Source organism: Capsicum annuum, chromosome 8, assembly GCF_002878395.1.
Source record: "Capsicum annuum cultivar UCD-10X-F1 chromosome 8, UCD10Xv1.1, whole genome shotgun sequence".
In the NCBI taxonomy this organism is placed as follows: Eukaryota; Viridiplantae; Streptophyta; class Magnoliopsida; order Solanales; family Solanaceae; genus Capsicum; species Capsicum annuum.
In genome coordinates, this window is record NC_061118.1 from 114,919,986 (window position 1) to 114,939,931 (window position 19,946).

At 39.3% G+C, this 19,946-nt stretch overlaps 1 protein-coding gene across 8 annotated transcripts in view; it reads left to right on the plus strand.

The window, feature by feature from the left end:
* The first annotated feature begins 143 nt into the window (after positions 1 to 143).
* The window catches only part of LOC107839091 (protein DDB_G0276689), a 105,309-nt gene continuing 85,506 nt past the window's right edge, over positions 144 to 19,946 (plus strand). For 7 of the 8 annotated variants that reach the window (XR_007044141.1, XR_007044142.1, XM_047395808.1 and 4 more), the window contains exons 1-2: positions 144 to 1,310; positions 2,571 to 2,715. Coding sequence is in view for 5 of the 8 variants with exons in the window: in XM_047395808.1 (XP_047251764.1) it covers positions 463 to 1,310; positions 2,571 to 2,715 (993 nt within the window). In the remaining 3 variants the exon portion in view is untranslated. Of the gene's footprint in view, positions 1,311 to 2,570; positions 2,741 to 19,946 lie in introns of those variants that run through there. The other variant, XM_047395812.1, reaches the window with a different exon arrangement.

Genomic DNA, 19,946 nt, shown 5'->3' on the forward strand with positions numbered 1-19,946 from the left:
TGGTAGGCTGAGTGGCATACCCCAGCCTAAGAGATCCTGTAAATGGTCAATATAATTTATTCCAACATAATTAATTCTAATATAACTTATTTTCAAATTAAACAACCCTTTAATTAAAAAGACTAGCCCATCTTAAACCATTTGATTCTCCGTCCACTAGGAAAGGGTTGAGTTGGTTGTGCTAGCCCATTTTAACAGCTACATTGGCAAGCACAAATACAAGCTTAAATGACGTAGTTGTGTCCTATCAAAATCCTACTGTCCCCATTGCTGGATCATCGTGTCGAAATCTGTATAATCCTCTTGCTTTCTTGTCAACATTTCCCTGTTTTTTTCAACTGTTTTAATCGATCTATATGAAATATATCTCCACAACAAAAAGCTCATCTCAAATACCCCATTCTTCTCTATCTCATCTCAATTCACATGAATAATCGCCTACATAGCGAGTAGCGAGTAACAATGGAAGACAAAGACACAGAGCTGCTGTGTAAAGTCACCGCCAACCATCTTTTCTTAGCTCAATTTGAACCATTTCGAGCCACTTTACGGAGTCTTCGTGCTCGAAATCCTGAACTTTCTCGATCAATTCTTCAAACAATCGTTGCGAATGGCGGAAGATTCGATTCCATTATTTGGTCTCACTCTTGTCCTTCTCCTGAACTTCTCACTTTTCTATGTACCCTTGAACTTCTCCACTTTAATGAACCTACTTCCCAGCTTTGGTCTTTTGATGCCGATGCACTTAAATTAAGGGCTGAATTCTGTTTGTACATACAGAATGTGATTTCAAGGGTTTCGGAAAGGATTGAGGGTTTGAAATTGGATGTCGAAAATGGAGAGGTTTCGGGTGTTAATGAGGATTTGAAGGGTTTAAGTGAAAGTTCGAGGGTTTTGGTGAAGATTTCTGACATGGGGTTGAGGCGATTGAGGCCAGATTTAATTGAAATGGATGATTTTATGGAGAGTGAGAGGAATTCAAGGGGAGATATTGTAATGGAGGAAGGGGAAATAATGTGTTCGAGGAGAGTATTTCTTGAAAATGCTGAGATTTTTGATGTTCTGTCTTTAAATATAGAGAAGCAAGTTGGTTGGATTGAGAATGAGGATTCAGATATGGCGATTACAGTCAGGACGGCAGTCAAGCATAAGGAGGTTGAGGATAAGGTGCTTAAATCGCTGCAAAAATGCATTCAAATTGCTCATTTGGATGCTATGGGAGAATGTCTAATGAATAATGATGTGGATGGAGCTGTTTCACATATTCGATTTCTACATTTGAATTATGGTGTCAATGAGGAGGAATATCGGTATGCAGAGTCATGGTTTTATTAGATTGTTATTTGACAAGATTTATGCTTTAATTAGTTAAGTTTGTTCAATATCATTATTACCTAGTAAGTAAATTGTGTGACTAGTACTTGAGGTTTGTAAGTTCATTATTCTATGATTGCTGAAATATGAAATGCCTAGTTGAGTGTTAGAAGTTACTTTGCATGAAAGTGAAGCAAATTAAAATGGTTTGTTGGAAGTTGTTACTATCTTGGATCCATTTTGATTGATCGTGGATGACTTTCACTAAGATCTAGGAGTAAATTGGTTGAACGGATTACTGTTTTTGAGTTTGATAGATAAGAGTTCAAAATAATACTAGCAGTTAACCCTTACATTTTTTTTTAAAAAAAAGACGTTCAAAAGTGAGACGCAAACAGGGTTCAGAATCCTACGGAAGTGACAAACGCGTGACAAACGCTGGGGGATTTCTTCTCATATGTGATCTGCCTAAGCTTTAGTTGGTCTGCCTAAGGCTTAGTTGGTGAAATAGTCAAGATGTGTACGGGCTGGGCCGGACAACATTGTTATGAAAAAAGAAGATAGTCACATTAAGTTTGAAATTATCAGGAAGTTGTATTCTTTATATTAATCTACATTGTTCAGGAGAACACAAGTTTCCATTTCGAAGAAAAAAGGTATTTTTGGATTGGTCTAAAGTAGAAAGCAGGTCAATTAAAATGAGAAGAAGGGATTCATACTTACAAAGGTGAACCTAGATAAGCTAGTTACCTTATTAAGAGACAGTAGCACATCAACGTATTAGTTTGATTCAAAATTTACTTCATTGCTACAAATGCTTAATAAAGACTGCTTTTGGATAAAGCACATTTCTGATATGAAGATTTCCATTTTTATTAGAACTACTGTTCTTTGTAGTGTTTTCTTCCATGCCACTGAACTTCAGGACTGAATAGGCAGTACAGATTTGAATGAACATGACCATATGTTTTTCCTCAAATATTATTAGTTCTGTCCTCAGCTAATGCCAATCAACATGTTGATTTTCTAATTTATGGTCAACTTTCTCTTAATGTACTAGAAGAAACAAAAAATATGTATATCATGTTTCTGCCATCATGAAGATGGAGGACATTGGAAAAAGTATTTTTTAACCACCTTTTCAATATAACTGTATGGTTAGTGTTTGACGTGCTTGTTACTTGGTGTTCAATTTATTTCGTTTGCCATTCTTGCCTCTGTTTCATTATTATAATCTTGATTCTGTTTTTATCTAGCGTGGTCTCAAAAGATCTACTCAGGAGGGTGTTACCTGGGAAGGATGACTATGGAGATGCCTGGCGTGACATGCGAGACAAATTCTTGTCTGTTTATGGGGAAGCAGTTTCATCTCGTTGTACACCTCTTGTTAAGATGATACAGGTGGTGATGATAATTCTTGCCAAAAGTATGCTTGCTGCTGAATGTTATTTTTTCATGGCATTCTCACAAATAAACTTTTTGCAGCCCACAATATCTGAGATTATTTGATTACTTTGATGCTGTTTGCTTAATGGTTTCTTAATAATGTGCTTTCTTTTAAATCTTTGCTTGGGTGCATCTAAAGGAGTTGCATAGTGGTTAATGAAGCAGGATTTGACCATGGGAAACTGCTGTTCAAATTTTAGCAAAGACAAAAAATAATACGTGTTGTTGTTGGTCTCCCAAGGCCCCACATTGGGACTACACTCAATATGTTGTTGCTATAGTTGTACAAAAAATTATAGGTATCCTTTTCTTTTCTATCTAAACTTTGGTGAAAATAGTTTCCCTATACCTTTTCTTGTGGGAGATAGTATATAACCAGTCGGTTAGTCAATGTGCATGAAAGCGGGCCCAAACACCTTGTCGTGAAACAAGAATCTTTGGGTTGTTATTTTCCCCCCCTTCATCGCTCTAATTAGGTCTACTAAATGCTTGGTTATGTTCAAATCCTCTTTAAGAGGTAATTAAATACCACAAAGTTAAGCATCACTCCAATTGCTCTTTTCCTACAAAGGTTGACCTTGTACCTATTTTCGTTTGTCCGAAAAAATTTGACATCTTTCCTTTAATGAATTTAAATTTTTTACTCTTAACTACTAATTTGTGTTGTTTAAAATTTGAGTTGGCATTTTATCAACTACCAGTTTGACCTTTTTTCCACTTGAAGTCAATATTTTTAACATCACAAGGTTAACTGCAATAATTTTTAAATTTTTTTACTCTTAATGCTTGTTCATTGGGCTGAAGGGAGTAATTAGACGCCTTGTGATGTCTTAGAAAGATAATTAATCTCACCAATAGTAAGAGTTACAAAAAAAAGGATTTTTAAGGTTGGAGATGGTAACAACGACAACGACAACGACAACAGCATACCCAATGTAGTCCCACAAAGTGAGGTCTAAGGGGGACAGAGTGTACGCAGACTTCACCTCTACCTCGAAGGTGAGGTAGAGAGACTGTTTCTGATAGACCCCGACTCAAGACAAAAACAATCTAGAAAAAGAAGTAATGAAAGTATATGTTGGGGATGGTAGTAAGATTAGTTTTTGGGTTCATAAGTGGTGTCCGGAGTATGAGTTAAGGGCAGCCTTCCCGAACATCTGCCGTGTTTCCTGTTAAAGAGAGATAATGGTGCAACAATTCACAGATGTCTTGAAGGGGTTATCTATTGGAACATAAGATTTAGAAGGAACCTTTAGGATTGGGTGATGAGAGATTTCACATTTTGATTGAGCTTTTGTATGGGCTAGGAATTCCTAACAACTTATTGGATGTATGGAGGTAGAGGGAGGGGGAGAGTGGTGATGACTTATTCACTGTTAGCTCTTATTATAAGAAGTTACTAGTGAGAGATGCATGTATCTTCCTTCATGACTCTATTTGGGTTCCTAGAGCATTGAGGAAGATATGCTTCTCTGTTTAGTTGGTGGCAAGACTGGTTTTAACAACAAAAAACTTGAAGAAAAGGAGGATCACTTATGTCAGTTGATGCTTTTGGTGTAAGAGTGCAGTCGAGAATGTTGATCATCTTTTGTTACATTGTAGGGTCGTCAATCGGTTATGCAGGGTGACCCTAAATTTGTTTCAGATGCAGTGGGTGATGCCGGGCACAATGAAGGAGGTTTTGCAAAGTTGGACTCATAGGAGGGGGAAGAGAAGTTGGACTCATAGAAGGAGGAAGAGAAATCCTTTGGGTCATTTGGAAAGACAGAAATATGAGGGCATTTGCAGGAGTGGAGTATGAGTTTGTAAAGTTGCAAAGTGGTGTTTTGTTTCTAAGTTCCGTTTGGTCTACTTACTAAGCCTCTACTTTTATAGAAGAGTCATTGGCTTGAGCTTTGGGGTGCTCCCTTTCAAGGTCTCAAGTTCGATACCTATTTGGTGCAAACAATTTCTGAGAGCCATCGGACGGGGTAAAACCTTGAATTACCCGTGGTGCACTTGCGGGAAACTCCTTGCCGAGGGCCTGTGCACCCTCGGGATTAGTCGGGGCTCGAAGAGTCTCGGACACCTGGTGCAAGTAAAAAAAAAACCCTCTATTTTTATAGAGGATTGAATCTTTTTTGTTGAGAACCATATTTTGTTGTAGGTTTTCTTTTTTTTAGTATACGGCTTGTATGTGGTATTCCGCAATTGTTGTTAAAATTATTTACCTTATAAAATAAGAGTTACCAAGAAAAGGACAACATATCACCAATTATGAAATTACAACTCATAATTAGCTGAGTAATAGTGCTGTCTGTTGGCCAGAAATATTGAAAATGAAGCTTTATTTATTTATTTTTTGACAAGGTAAATAAGTTTATTAACATTTTGGGGGAACCCCGTATACATATATCAAAAGGAGAGAACCTACAACAAAATACGATTCTCAACAAAAGAGTTTCATTCCTCTATACAAATGGGACCAAATGGGACCTCACAAGTACACTAAAAGTAAACTAGATACAAAACATTACTTTTTAATTTTGCGAAATCAAGTTCTACTCCTTCTAAAGCCCTCCCATTCCCCTCTCTCCAAATGACCCACATGACTACCAAAGGGCAACGCTCTATGCTCAATATGATTCTCCACAAACTCCTTCTGATCCCCTAAGCAAAGGAGCTTTTTATTTACACCAAAAGAAAATAAGGGAGCGGAGGCTAGTCCTCAACTGCAAGAAACTCGACTCTACGCTTTCAAAAGCTTTTTTATTTCTCTCTTCCCAAACTACCCACATTAATGCAATTGGATCCTTGTTCCAGGCCCATCGTCTTCTCCTTTCTCTCCTATTCTTCCAAATAAGCATCAAATCTTTCACAGTTCTTGGCATTACAAAAGAAGTGTGAAACCACCTAAACATATCCCACCATAATCTCATGGTAAGCCTGCAATGTGGGAGGAGGTAATTCACATCCTCGCCCGTCTCCTTGCACATAAAGCACCAACTAACTTAGACAACCTTTTGTTTTCTATGATTTTCCGCTGTCAAAATCACCCCTCTAGTGGCTAGCCAAGTAAAAAAGCATACCTTATTTGGGAAGAGTCCATATAACATTACATGGGAACTCAACCTCTTCTCTAACCAAAATTTTCTCATAGAAAGACTTCAAAGGCCATGACTTCCAAGATGCCACAACCACACATCAGGATTATCCACCAGATTGATTTGCCTATGGAGTAAGTCTATCAATCTTTGAAACTCACCCTCTTCCTAGTCCTGAAAATCTCTTTTATATCTCAAATCCCAAAAAGTCTCCACCTTGTAGCCTCCTAATTTGTTGAATTGTCAAGTCTTGTTGACACTTGACAAGATATCCCATACAAACTATGGAATTGATCTTTCAAAATTATATTCCCACACCATTTATGCCCCAAAAAATTTACTCTCCTCCCATCTCCGACCTTGAATGAGATATTTTCCACAAAATAATCCCACCCCTTCATAATATTTCTCCATAAACCATATCCGAATGATAACAATATCTTTAGTTTTTCAATCCCCATCCTTAATCCTATATTTATCACCTATCACCCCCTCCATAAAGCTTGTACGTCCATCATTCATTTTCCCAATGAAGCTTTATTGAAGTCTTTCCAATCTTTCAATCACCTTGCTAGGGGCCTGCACAAGTTACATGAAATATGTAGGCATTCTAGAAAGAGTGCTCTTGATCAAAACTTCCTTTTCCCTATTCGACAGATACCCTTTTTGCCATTCTGCTAGTCATTTCTCGACTATCTCAATCATTGGATTACACACTGCGAGATCTTTGCTAGAAGCTCCCAAAGGTAGTCCCAGATATATAGTATATCTTGCAATTCAAGATATATAGTAGACTACCACCTTGCAATTCAAGACATGCGCACTTTCCACAATATTATTAACTACTCTCACAGGTGTGACTTGTCATTTACTAAGGTTGATCTTTAAGCCCAACACAACCTGAAACCATATGAGGATCTTTCTCAAAACATCTAATTGGCCCACATTCGCATCACAAAAGACCAAAGTATCATCTGCAAACAACTGATGTGTAACTGTCACGTTACTCTGCCCTTTAAATAACCTCTAAATGAAGTATCAAAGCCCTTCAAAAGACCACCTCCACCGACTGCTCTGTCCATCATCTTGTTCAAAGCTTCCATTACCAAAATGAAAAGCATTGGAGATAAAGGATCCCTTTGTCTCAAGTCTCTCAAACTCCCAAAGAAACCACAGAGGCTTTCGTTTACCAATCAAGAGAATCTGGCAGAAGAAATAGATAACTTGATCAATCTCCTCCATTTATCTCGAAAGCCCATGTTCATCAAAATGTAGTCCAAGAAATCCCAATTAACATATGATCATACGCTTTCTCAAGATCCAGCTTACATAAAATTCCTGGTTCACCTTTCTTCTTCCTGGAATCAACCACCTCATTTCCTACCAACGCTGCATCTAGTATCTGTCTTCCCTCAAAAGCATTTTGAGATAGGACACTGTCTTGTCCTAGACCTTCTTAAGTCCGTTAGAATTCACCTTAGATATGATCTTATAGATGCTTCCTACTAGACTAATAGGTCTCTAATCCCTTATACTCGTCGCCCCTTCATTCTTTGGCACAATGGTGATGAAAGAAGCATTCAAACTTTTCTCAAAACTCTCCACTTTCTTGGTATTCCACTATGGTCTCCAACACCTCACCTTTGACTATCCCCCAACACTGTTGGAAAAAAAGCTAAAGTGAATTCATCCGGTCCTGAAGCCTTATTCCCTGCACAACCCTGCATCGCTTCCCACACCTCATCTTCCCTTGTAGCCCTTTCCAGCCACTGCCCCATTCCCTCCCCTATTTGACTAAAAGCTAGCCCACCCAGATTTGGTCTCTGCATGACTTCTTCCTTAAAAGAGTTCATAGAACCCCACAATGGCACCCTTCACCTTTCCACCCCCTTAAAAACCACTCCGTTCACATTTACAAACTCTATGAAATCTCTCTTCCTATTTGTTGCCGCCACTCTATGAAACAATTTTGTTTTGTATTTGAATCCCCCTTTTTAAGCCACAACACCATCGATTTTTATCTCTTAACTTGTTTCTTGAGCGACCGTTGGAGTGGCAATCTCAGTCTTCGCCTCCTCTTTCCTAATTCTCTCCCTTTCTTCTAACTCCCTCAACCCTTCTGCATGCTCTATTTCGCCCACCTCATTTATTAACTCCCTTATCTTAACTTCAACCCTCCCAAACACCCCCTTGTTCCACCTCCTTATATCTCCCTTCAACATTTTCAACTTGCTAGCAAGTCGGAAAGAAGGTGTGCCAGAAACTTCATACCTATTCCACCACTCACTTTATCCACAAAATTTGGTGCTCTAAACTGCATGTTCTCAAAGCTGAATGGAATGCGCAAACTCCTTCTTCTTCCATCTAGTAAAATAGGCGTATGATCTGATATCAGTCTAGGTAAAGGAACTTGCAACATATCTGGGACCAACTCTTCCCAATCGGTGGACACTGGGAATCTATCAAGTCTAGACTTTGATGCAGAATCACCTGCTGCCTGTCAAAGTACGAACAATAAGACCTTTATCATCAATAAACTCTGTGAATTGCTCCATCGCCCTGGATATCACACTGGAATCCACCCTTTGCCTCTGGAAATCTTGTAGTGTTAAAATCCCCTCCTAACACCCAAGGGGCCTCCCTTCCTGCCATAATAGTGGACATCTCTTCCCAAAAACTTTCCTTACTTCCCTACCCTACCGGGCCACTGCATCTGTCATCGGCTCCATTTTAGTCTCTTGAAGGCAGAATAAATCCGCATCCCATTCCCTAACTCCCGTTTTGACAATGGCCCTCTTATTAGGGTCATTCATTCCTCTCACATTCCAAGAAATAATTTAACTTCCATAATCAACATCTTTACTCTCACCCCCGGCCCTCCTATCTCCCTTCCCCCCATTCTTGCTCCTCATACTACCTCTCCTATGGTACACCAACAAGTTACTAGCTCCCTTTTTATCCTTTCCCAAACTCCTATCCTTATCCGCCCTCAAGTTATCTAACTTCCTTTAACCCCTTTTGCCTCTTTTTCAATGTCTCGAAGTAGTTCTAACACCCTTTCCTCCTTTCCTTCAAAACCACTCCCAAAAATTCCCCGAACTTCAAGTATTTCTCTCCCTCCCAAATAATCACGCTTCTACCTTTCTCAACACATGCTAACAGCACCACATCAGCTCCTCAAACCTCATAACATCCATAATTAGTGCCTAAAAAAGATTGTTGGTTAACCAAAGCATTTCCAGCAGCACCTTGTCCCTTGTCAGATCCAAAAGTAGAGTTGGAACCAGTCAAAACTGGTTACATCTGAGCATTTCCGGCCTGCCCCGAACTAGTTTCTGGCGAGGTCGCCACAGGAGGACCAACCCTTAGGTCACTAGCCTTCTGGGCGTCCAACATCCTAGAGTGGTAACACTCAAGAAATGTCAACCTGATTCGCCTTCAGCCCGAGGTATTGCATAAACTAGGTCGCTGAAACAGTGATTTCGGTCGACTGCCGCTGCAAGATCTCTAGATCTTATGTGCTGCTGGCCTCCCGCTGCAATACTCGAGGTACCCTCCTCTGAAATAGATTCGCCATTCAATCTTGGGCCGCAATTTTGAGATCTCTGCAAATTTTGGTCAATTTCCGGCGCCGGAACAGTAGGGTTCAGGATGTCAAGTCCCGTCCGTGAGCTAGAGCCGGTTGGTTCATGAATTCCCAGCCGATAATTGTTGAACCGGCCCAATCTTTTCTTCCAACCCAGTTTGCTAACCCAGGGGCAGTGAGGTTTTTTCCCTGAATTAGGGTTTTTCCTCCCTTTTCCAAATTCAAATTTACGGACCTTGTTCTTCTTGCTCTCCACAGATTCCAGCTTTCTCAGGGCTTGTGGCACCCATGGATTTTCGCTGTGCCTTTCACCTCCACCAGTTCCTCTCCTCCTTGCAACACTTGCGTCTTCCTCCGCCTTCACAGATAGCTGCACAGGTCTTGAAGTATTCTCAAAAAAAGAGATAGGTTAGGGGGCTGAGAAACTCTTGCTTGCTACTTGCTGTCTACTTTGCCAGATTCTACACTCTGGTTCATCATTATCCACCACTATTGAAACATGCGCGTCTTCCCCTTTTCTCACCAAGATTCTCACCTTGGACATGTCGTGCAAGCTACAGATTACATTCACGAATCCCTCGTAAAGGCTCCCGACCTTTTGAAAAAGATCGATGCACCAAAGATAAACTGGAAGACCCACCATCTTGACCATAGCAGTGTCGCTGGAAAAACTCGGGTCCAAGCAGCCTTTATCCTCCATCCGCCTATCCAGTTTTAGAAAGTTACTGTCCAATCGTCTGCTACCTCCCTTGAGAATCTTCAAGGCTTGCTCCTCATTCACAAAGCGGAACAAGAATTGAGTGTCGTTCAGTTTGCGTAATCTTCAAACCTCTTGCTACTCCCTTCTTCTCGGCAGCCTAGTTTCTAACAGCCTTCGGAGAACCCACCCACTTCACAAAAGATCCAACCAGACATGATTTCAAGAAACCTTTTCTTTTCATGCTGTTTTCCTCGGATAGAGAGAAACTGGGCTCTTTCAATGAGTCCTTACTCTTGCATCGTCCTCCTAGATCTAAAGTAGGCCAAGCTAAAGCTCTCTTTTACGACATGCACTCCTTCCCAGATTCTAGAGAGATGTAGGAGCATCTCTCTCTAGACATAACGAATAACTTGAAAATGAAGCTTTACAGAAGGCTCTATTTTCAAAAATTGATTATAGCACTATCACTTGCTTTAAGTCTCAATTTTTCCTAGATAGATTCTAGTATCCTTCTCAGCATTACATCTTACATTCCTGAATTTTTTTCCCTGCACTTCTATTATACAATCTAAGAGGGCTATCAAAAACGACAAAGTAATCTGACTGGCCCTCAACTGATGTTTGAACTCCATACTTGTCTATAGTGATCTTTTCCCACAACGCGTGATCTTTTTTACCAGATCTCCAAATTCAATCCCCCTGGAGTGCTAATGAACACCCTAAAGGCTTTAATCCCTAGGACTTAAACTCTTATTGCATGTGTAATTTTTTCCTAATTACCAGAAACGTTTGGTGAGGGAGGTGATCATGTGGTTCCTGCTTGTATTGGTGTGGATCCTAGGTGCCTAGAAAGGTGTCTTCTTTTTGAGTTAAGGTAAAGGGGATCGAATATGGGATAGGGGGATTCCTAGAAAGGTATCTTATTTGCTTGGTTGACTGCAGTGAGGCTGGTTTGACTAACAGATACGTGAGGAAGACGATCATACATATGTTAGCTAGTGATTTACGTGCAGAAATTCCCGCAAACTGTGGACAGAGGCCAGTCTATTAAGGAGGGAGGGGGTGCCACGACACCTGCACACCTCGTTCAAAACCGTATATATATATGTATATACGTACGTAATATGATAAACCTATAAAGTGTCACCCGTAGTAACAAGTGGATGTCTAGTGCCAGTTGAGTGTTGATGTTTTGGCCCACAGGTTGAGAGATCGAACCAAGCTTGCAACATTTAAGAGGGCTAATTTTGTCTTCTCCATTTAATAGGCTTATAGATTAGCTATCCTTTTTTCTCTTTCTTTCTTTTTCTTTATTTGTTATTCGAGTCTTTTTTCGATATGAGCTCCTATTGATATTTATTTAAAACAATTCACTAATTCTTTCTTATGTTTTTAAAGTTCGTTGAGTTTATTAAGCTTTTGTCTTGAGTATCTAAATATGTATTTATAGTGAGTTTCAGTTCTACAAATCCATCCTTGAGTTGATAGCTCTAGAATATGAAAATTCACCGAGAATAATTATGAATATATAATATATTTTTAGTGATCCTAGTAGTATTATTGAATTTTTGTGATTCGCTTAAAATTGTCGTAATCATTGAATAACTTTGCTTGATCAGCTTGTCTATATAAACCAAAAGGACGGATTATCTGGACTGAAGCTCAAAATAGGTCAAGTCGACAAATAGTGTGGCTCCGGGAATGTCAAAACCCTGGATTCATCTCTGATTGTGTATCACCTCTTATTACATTATCAGGTGACCACTCGATGTGGTGGTTGCCTTGAATTGGTTCGGATACAGAGGATGATGTCACTTTTAGTTTGATATGCTACATATTTGAACCTTTAGGAGAAGGTAGGGAAGACACAAGACATATGTTTGCGCCCCCTTGGTCATCAAGTGGATTGAGGTGGATTGCTCCCTAGTCATCAGGTGGATCTTGTGTAAGGACAAATATTGGAGTTCTTTTTAAAAAACTGAAGGTGACTTCATATATAAAAGGAATAACCTATTATTCTTAGTTAGCTTTTGGTGCACCATGAAGTTTCTGGTTTCAATGAAAGTTGTGTGTCGCCTGTGCAAGGGCAAATATAGGAGTTCTTTCTAAAGGCTTGAAGATGACTTAAAGAAGCATTTATGAAATCATCTTTAAGGTGCTTTCCATAAGACTTAAGAAGGTCCTGGATAAGATTGTATCTACTTCACAAAATGCTTTTGTGGAGGGCAAACATATTTTGGATGCAACTTTGGTGGCAAATGAAGCGGTAGATTCGAGGAGAAAGCAAAGAGTGCCAAATGTGTTGTGCAAGCTTGTTCTTGAGAAGGCCTACAATCATGTGAGCTGGAGTTTCCTAGATTTCATCACGGCTCAGAGGGGATTTGAGAAAAGATGGAGAAAATGGATCAGATTCTTCTTTTCTTTTGTCAGATATTCAGTTTTAGTGAACGCCAATCCATGCGGTTTTTTTTGGAGTTCTAGGGGAATGAGAGAAGGGGATCCTTTATCTTCAAGCCTATTCATCCTAGTTATGGAAGTTCTTAGTAGGATGATGGACAAAGCTGTCACAGGAGGTTTTTGTAAAGAGATTTAATGTGGAGTGTTGGGACAGTATCGGTTTTCCATTTATTGTTTGCAGCTGATACTTTGGTTTGTTGTGACGCTAATACAAACTAACTAGATCATTTAGGCCAAGTGCTTACTTGGTTTCAGGTGGCGCCAGGCCTTAAAATTAACCTAAGTGTGAGATTTTTCCCGTCCGGGAGGTGGCTGTCATTGCGATGCTCGCTTAGGTTTTGAACTGCGGGGGGGGGGGGGGGACTTTTTTGACTACCTATCTTGGATTATTGTTAGGGGCTCGAAAAAAGGATGTTTTGGTATGGAATCCGGTTCTTCAGAGGGTTGAAAAGAGATTAGCATGGTGGCCAAAAGATACTTGTCTAAAGGAGGAAAAGCGGTGCTTATTAAGAGCATTTTATCGATTATACCCACCTATTTCATGTCTTTGTTTCAAGCTCCAACTTTAGTCACAAGAAAGTTGGAGAGGTTGTAGAGGAATTTTCTTTGGGATGGGGCGGATGGAGCAAAGAAATTTCACTTGGTGCATTGTAAGAATGTCACAACTCCTAAAAAATGGGGAGGTCTAGGAATCAGGGATTGACGATTTTTAGCAAAGCTTTGTTGGGCAAATGGCTTTGGCTTTCGGGATGGAGGTATAAGTCGTTTGGAGAGCGGTGATAGTTGATAAATATGGGTAATGGAAGGGGGATGGAGAACTAGAGATATCACTATGCCTTCTGGGTGTAGTCTGAGAACTAGAGATATCACTATGCCTTCTGGGTGTAGTCTATGGAGGAATATAATGAAGGAATGAGATGATTCCAATAAAAATATCTCATTCAAGGTTGGAAATGGGAGGAGAGTTAATTTTTGGGGGTATATATGGTGTGGGGGATAGCTTATTGAAAGATGATTTTCAGACTCTGTATAGAATGTCATGCCAAAGGAACCCGTCGGTTCAACAAATTAAGGAGATACATGATGGAGAGACTTCATGGGATTTGAGATTTAGAAGGCATTTCCATGATTGGGAGGTGACCGAGCTCCAAAGGTTGATGGCCATCCTTCACAGGCAAGTCAATTCGGTGGATGAACCTAATTCTTCGTGGTGGAGTTTGAGGAACAATGGAGTTTTCTTTGTTAAATTTTTCTCTGATAAACACCTAATTAGGAAGGAGGTTATGTTTTCATGTGATGCGATTTGGATAACGCTGGTGCCGAGGAAGGTGTTTTTTTTCTCTTGGCTAGCCGCTAGAGGGGTGATTTTGACTGCGGAAAACCTTAGAAAGCATAATGCTGGTTGTGTCAGCGGGTGTTACATGTGCAAGGAGACAAGGGAAAAAGTGGATCTTCTTCTTATACATAGTGCCTTTATCATGAGATTGTGGTGGGATATGCTCCAATGGTTCGGAGTTTCTTGGGTTATGCCAAAATCTGTGCACGGGAATAGGAGAAGACGTAAGGCATGGAATTTGGTCCCTCCTGTGTTGGTGTGAGTTATTTGCCCCAGCTTCAAAACAGTTATAATTGCATATGAAAACAGTTCAGATTTTAAAGAACGATGACGTTATTTGTATGATCATGGAGAAAATCAAAATGTCCATTTGATACCTTACGAGATATAGTTACTCATGAAAACAACTTTAAAATGTTTGACTAAAAATAAGAAATGTATAAGACATCTAGAGGCCATTATTAAAATAATGCAAGTGCTTGAACTAAATTAGAGAAGGGAAACATAATTTTATGATTTAAATAACTTTCTTATTTTTCAAGTCGATGACAATGCCTCACGTAAATTGATAAATCTCCATGTATCACCCTTTCAATAGATTGCTAATAACCAAGATAATACTAATATGTCCCTGAAGCTTGTCAATAGCAGCTTTTGAGGGGGTAGAGTCGAGTTTTTCTCGAGTAAGGAATAACCAAGCTTGTCACTAGCAGTTTTTGAGGGGGTAGAGTCGAGTTTTTCTCTAGTGAGGAATAACCTCCGTCTATTATTTTCTTTTGGTGCATCGATAAAATCCCTAGTTGTGTAGAAATATGGGTGGACTTTGTAGAGAATCGGATTTTGTAAACTCTTTACCTGTTGGTTTTTTCCTTTGTATATGGCCAACTCGGCCTTGTTTTTGAATGGAATACACTTACCTTATCCAAAAAAAAAAATAAGGAATAGCCTATTATTCTTAGTGGCTTTTGGTGCACCCATGAAGTTTCTGTTTGCAGTGAAGGTTGTTGTCACTTGTGTTGTAGAGAACCATTTTTTGTGTCCTTTACTTTCTGGTATACTGCTTGTTTCTTTTCAGATCGTCAATTTATCTGCCTTAAAAATGTTTCTTTTCCTAATTAATGAGATTGTACTTTTTTCACCTTCCCCTCTCGTGTTCCACATACAGTCTGGTTACCAATTTTTTAACTTCGTGGCTCTTTGACCACTATGCATATTAAAGACACAAAATGGGTTGAAATATGGACACAGTTCCGCTAATTTGTAACTAGTTCTCCCCATATTAAGTTTCTCTTATGCCACATAACTAACTTCTTGTCTTTTCATTCGACCATTGAATTCCATACAAAGTTCTTGGATTCACCCAAAAGTAGTCCGGGTAAGTCATCTGAAGGGAACTAAGCTTACAATCGAGGAATTCAATTAATGGTTCAATCTTGTCCACCTTGGTTCTTCATATTTATTCTGAAACCCAAACTGGAGAAATTCTTACGCATAATTTTCAGATGATGGTGTTTATCTGCCTTGTTATCACAGAATACAAACATCTTCTACCATTTCAGTTGACCCTGCATTTCTCCATTGTGATCAATTTCCTTCTTGTGGTTTAAGTTTCCCACTGCAGTAACGGAAACTTCTGCAGCTACCCATTTTGTCAATGACTAGAATATGCAATTTTTGCCCCTAAAGCTCTTTGTATAGAGATTCTTGGGGGCCATGTATATATCTAAATTTAGAAATCCATGCACAGATTCCCGACTTACGGGAATAGATTGAAACACCATACTGGAATAGGTAGGCCAAGCAAACCTATCAGCACTAGTCTCTTTACAGTCCAAGGCTACTGATTCACCATGCTTGATGCCTGTTCAGTCCTTGTCACTTATGTAGAATTCTTTCGCTTCCGATTGTAATTGTATAGCTTCCGCTTCTGATCTTAATTGTATAGGAGAGGGTGTCACCTTCCATTCTTACTCACCTATAGCTTCCGGCGACCCTGTTCAGAAAGTTCTTCTATTATGTGGTTCTCCTTTGGATTGTCTGAATAATCTTTTCTTGCCTAACACTCGCAGTGTCATTAAAAGCCATATTTTGTTGCTTAAAATCGATGCAGTGATGGAAAACATAGAGTTATTACGTCGTGGTTGAAGCAGCGCACCTCATAGGTGAAGAATGTCCTTTGGATCGTAAGGTGCAAAGTCATCAATTAAAAGCGGTTGATTCTAATTTCATTTTCAGAAGAGTGAAAAAAAGAAGGAAAATGTTTTGTTTCTGTTTGAATACTAGGACACTTCTCACATATTTTTCTCATTTATGGTTTTGATGTTCTTGTTGTCGTCGTTGACTTCTTCTTCTCGAGTTTGTACTACCTACTCTTTTGCTACTCCCGTTCTCCTTGCTGTTTTTTTTTTGTTATTCACTCTTCTTCTTTTAGTGTGTGAATCCTCTCGTACTACTTTTTTATTCTAGCTTTTTCTTTTGCTTCTTCCTTCTGCTATCTTATTTCCCATGTCCCAGTTAACCCGACACTTTTCGCTTTATGTGATTCAAACTTCTTAATTTTGACTGTGCATTCAAACATGGAATTTTTTACTTTTTTGAAATAAAATTTTTGTAAACTATGTTAAAAGTATTTTTTTGATAAGGTACTTAAAAAGTATTTTAAGTTAGAATAGTTAATAATTTAAAATATAAAAAAGGCGTGTGACAAAATTGCAGTCAAAGAATAATTTGTTTCGACTCTAGAAATTCGAACTCCATCACATAAATTGGAATGGAGGGAGTAGTACAACAACTAAAGTAATTAAGCTTAAAGGCAAATTCTACAGGATGGCTGTCCGTCCGGTCATGCTGTATGGAGCGGAGTGTTGGCCAGTCAAGAACTCCCACATTCAAAAATTGAAGTTGGCGGAAATGCGGATGTTGCGTTGGATGTGTGGGCTTACTAGGGGTGATAGGGTTAGGAATGAGACTATCCGGGAGAAGGTGGGAGTGGCTTCGGTGGAGAACAAGATGCGGGAAATTCGGTTGAGATGGTTCGGACACGTGATGAAGAGGGGCACGGATGCCCCAGTTCGTAGGTGTGAGAGACTAGCTTTGATGCAGTGATGGAAAACATAGAGTTATTACGTCGTGGTTGAAGCAGCGCACCTCATAGGTGAAGAATGTCCTTTGGATCGTAAGGTGCAAAGTCATCAATTAAAAGCGGTTGATTCTAATTTCATTTTCAGAAGAGTGAAAAAAAGAAGGAAAATGTTTTGTTTCTGTTTGAATACTAGGACACTTCTCACATATTTTTCTCATTTATGGTTTTGATGTTCTTGTTGTCGTCGTTGACTTCTTCTTCTCGAGTTTGTACTACCTACTCTTTTGCTACTCCCGTTCTCCTTGCTGTTTTTTTTTTGTTATTCACTCTTCTTCTTTTAGTGTGTGAATCCTCTCGTACTACTTTTTTATTCTAGCTTTTTCTTTTGCTTCTTCCTTCTGCTATCTTATTTCCCATGTCCCAGTTAACCCGACACTTTTCGCTTTATGTGATTCAAACTTCTTAATTTTGACTGTGCATTCAAACATGGAATTTTTTACTTTTTTGAAATAAAATTTTTGTAAACTATGTTAAAAGTATTTTTTTGATAAGGTACTTAAAAAGTATTTTAAGTTAGAATAGTTAATAATTTAAAATATAAAAAAGGCGTGTGACAAAATTGCAGTCAAAGAATAATTTGTTTCGACTCTAGAAATTCGAACTCCATCACATAAATTGGAATGGAGGGAGTAGTACAACAACTAAAGTAATTAAGCTTAAAGGCAAATTCTACAGGATGGCTGTCCGTCCGGTCATGCTGTATGGAGCGGAGTGTTGGCCAGTCAAGAACTCCCACATTCAAAAATTGAAGTTGGCGGAAATGCGGATGTTGCGTTGGATGTGTGGGCTTACTAGGGGTGATAGGGTTAGGAATGAGACTATCCGGGAGAAGGTGGGAGTGGCTTCGGTGGAGAACAAGATGCGGGAAATTCGGTTGAGATGGTTCGGACACGTGATGAAGAGGGGCACGGATGCCCCAGTTCGTAGGTGTGAGAGACTAGCTTTGGATGGTTTCAGGCGGGGTAGGGGTGGGCCGAAGAAATACTGGAGAGAGGTGATTAGACGTGACATGAAGCAGTTATGACATGACCCTTGATAGGAAGGTCGGGAGGACGCGAATCAGGTTAGAAGGCTAGTGCATGTGGTTGGATCGTACTCAGTAGTTAAGAGAGCTTTGGGGTAGTCGGGTTGGTAGCCGTAGGGCTATGTCCATAGGTTGGGGCCGCTAGTAGGAGGGTGGAGGGGTGCCTTTGGTTCGTTAGTGTAGGGTATTACCTTGTGAGTGTTTTATTTCTGTTATTCCATCTTATTTCATGCTTTATTACAGATTTGTTTACTATTCTTTGTCTTGAGCCGGGGGTCTATCGGAAACAACCTTTCTACTTCTCCGGAGGTAGTGGTATGTACTGCGTACATTTTACCCTCCCCAGACCCCACTATGTGGGAATACACTGGGTTTGTTGTTGTATGTTGTTGAAAACTATTTCTTTTATGTGGTTGATTAATTTAACATTGAAATTAATGAGTAGCCTCTAGTCCTTATTTATTTTTGGTGCACCTATGTAGTGCTGGGTAATATCGAGGATTTGGTGTCTTTTGTAGTGGACCATGTCGTGTTGTAGGTTCTTTACTTTTTCGTATACTTGTATACAACCAATTTTGACCATGTGATAATGAAATGTTTACCTAATCAAAAAGAAAAAATTGAAATTAATTTTTCGAATTAAGTCAGCTTTTCTGCGTCCTTGTTGGAGTTGCATGTGGAATATTATCTTTATTATAGTAGCTTTAATTGTATTCGATATTGTAATACTAAATTCCTAAATTTTGTAGTATCTTTTATATTTGCCGTAAAAATGAGTGCTTTTTCAAAGAAACATGAAGCTTCTTTTCGCGCCTTTTTGCTTTGACCCTTTGACTCTTTTGATTATATTTTGCATTTTACTTCCAAAAATACAACTATGTTGGAAACTGCTGTCTACAAGAACCAATTGCTGAACTAATATATTTTTTGTATGATTTCGCTATTTGAGTTAGCTTTGGCTCAAGAGGTTTGCTGGAGGCCAGAATCGAGGGCATTGTGATTTGAGATTTAGGAGGGACTTCCAAGACTGGGAGGGAACTGAGTTATAAAGATTGTTGGACGTACTCCATAAACAAGTCATAACAATAGATAACCTTGATGCTTTGTGGTGGGATGTGGGGAAGAATGGTATGTTCTCAGTCAAGTCTTATTATGAGAAGCTTTTGGTTAGAGATGTGGATGCTTTCCCTTGTAACACTGTTTGGATACCAGGGTACTGAGGAAGGTGTTTTTTCATTTGGCTAGCTACTTGAGGGGTGATCTTGACGGCGGAAAGCCTTAGAAAGCAAAAGATTGGTTGTATCAGTTGGTGTTGTATGTGCAAGAAAACGGCCGAGGGCGTGGATCATCTTCTTCATTGTGATTTTACCATAAGGTTATGGTGGGATATTTTTAGGTGGTTTGACACTTCATGGACAATGCCAAGAACTATGAAAATATTGATGGTTAGTTGGAAGAGCGGGAGAAGGAGGAGAAGACTCAAGGCTTTTGAGGGGATAAAATCTAGCTTTTCGCAGTTGAGGAGTAGCCTCCGGTCTTATTTTCTTTTGGTGCACCCCTAGAATTCCAAGTTGTATAGGAGATTGGGTGGAATTTGTAGAGAATCAAATATTATTGTAGATTCTTTACTTTTTGGTATACCCCTTTTAAACGGCCAGCTTTTTGGTCATGTTTATGAATGAAAATATGTATACCTGATAAAAAAAAATTATTTTGCTATCTCTTAAGTTAAAATCTAAATCAAAGCTAGCTTTGGGCGGACAACCAACATATTCTTTTTGATAACCCAGAAATTCTCCAGTTTGAATGGCACCGAGTTTGGTGTTGGGTGGATGGTGGGTCGACCTTTTCTAGGGAA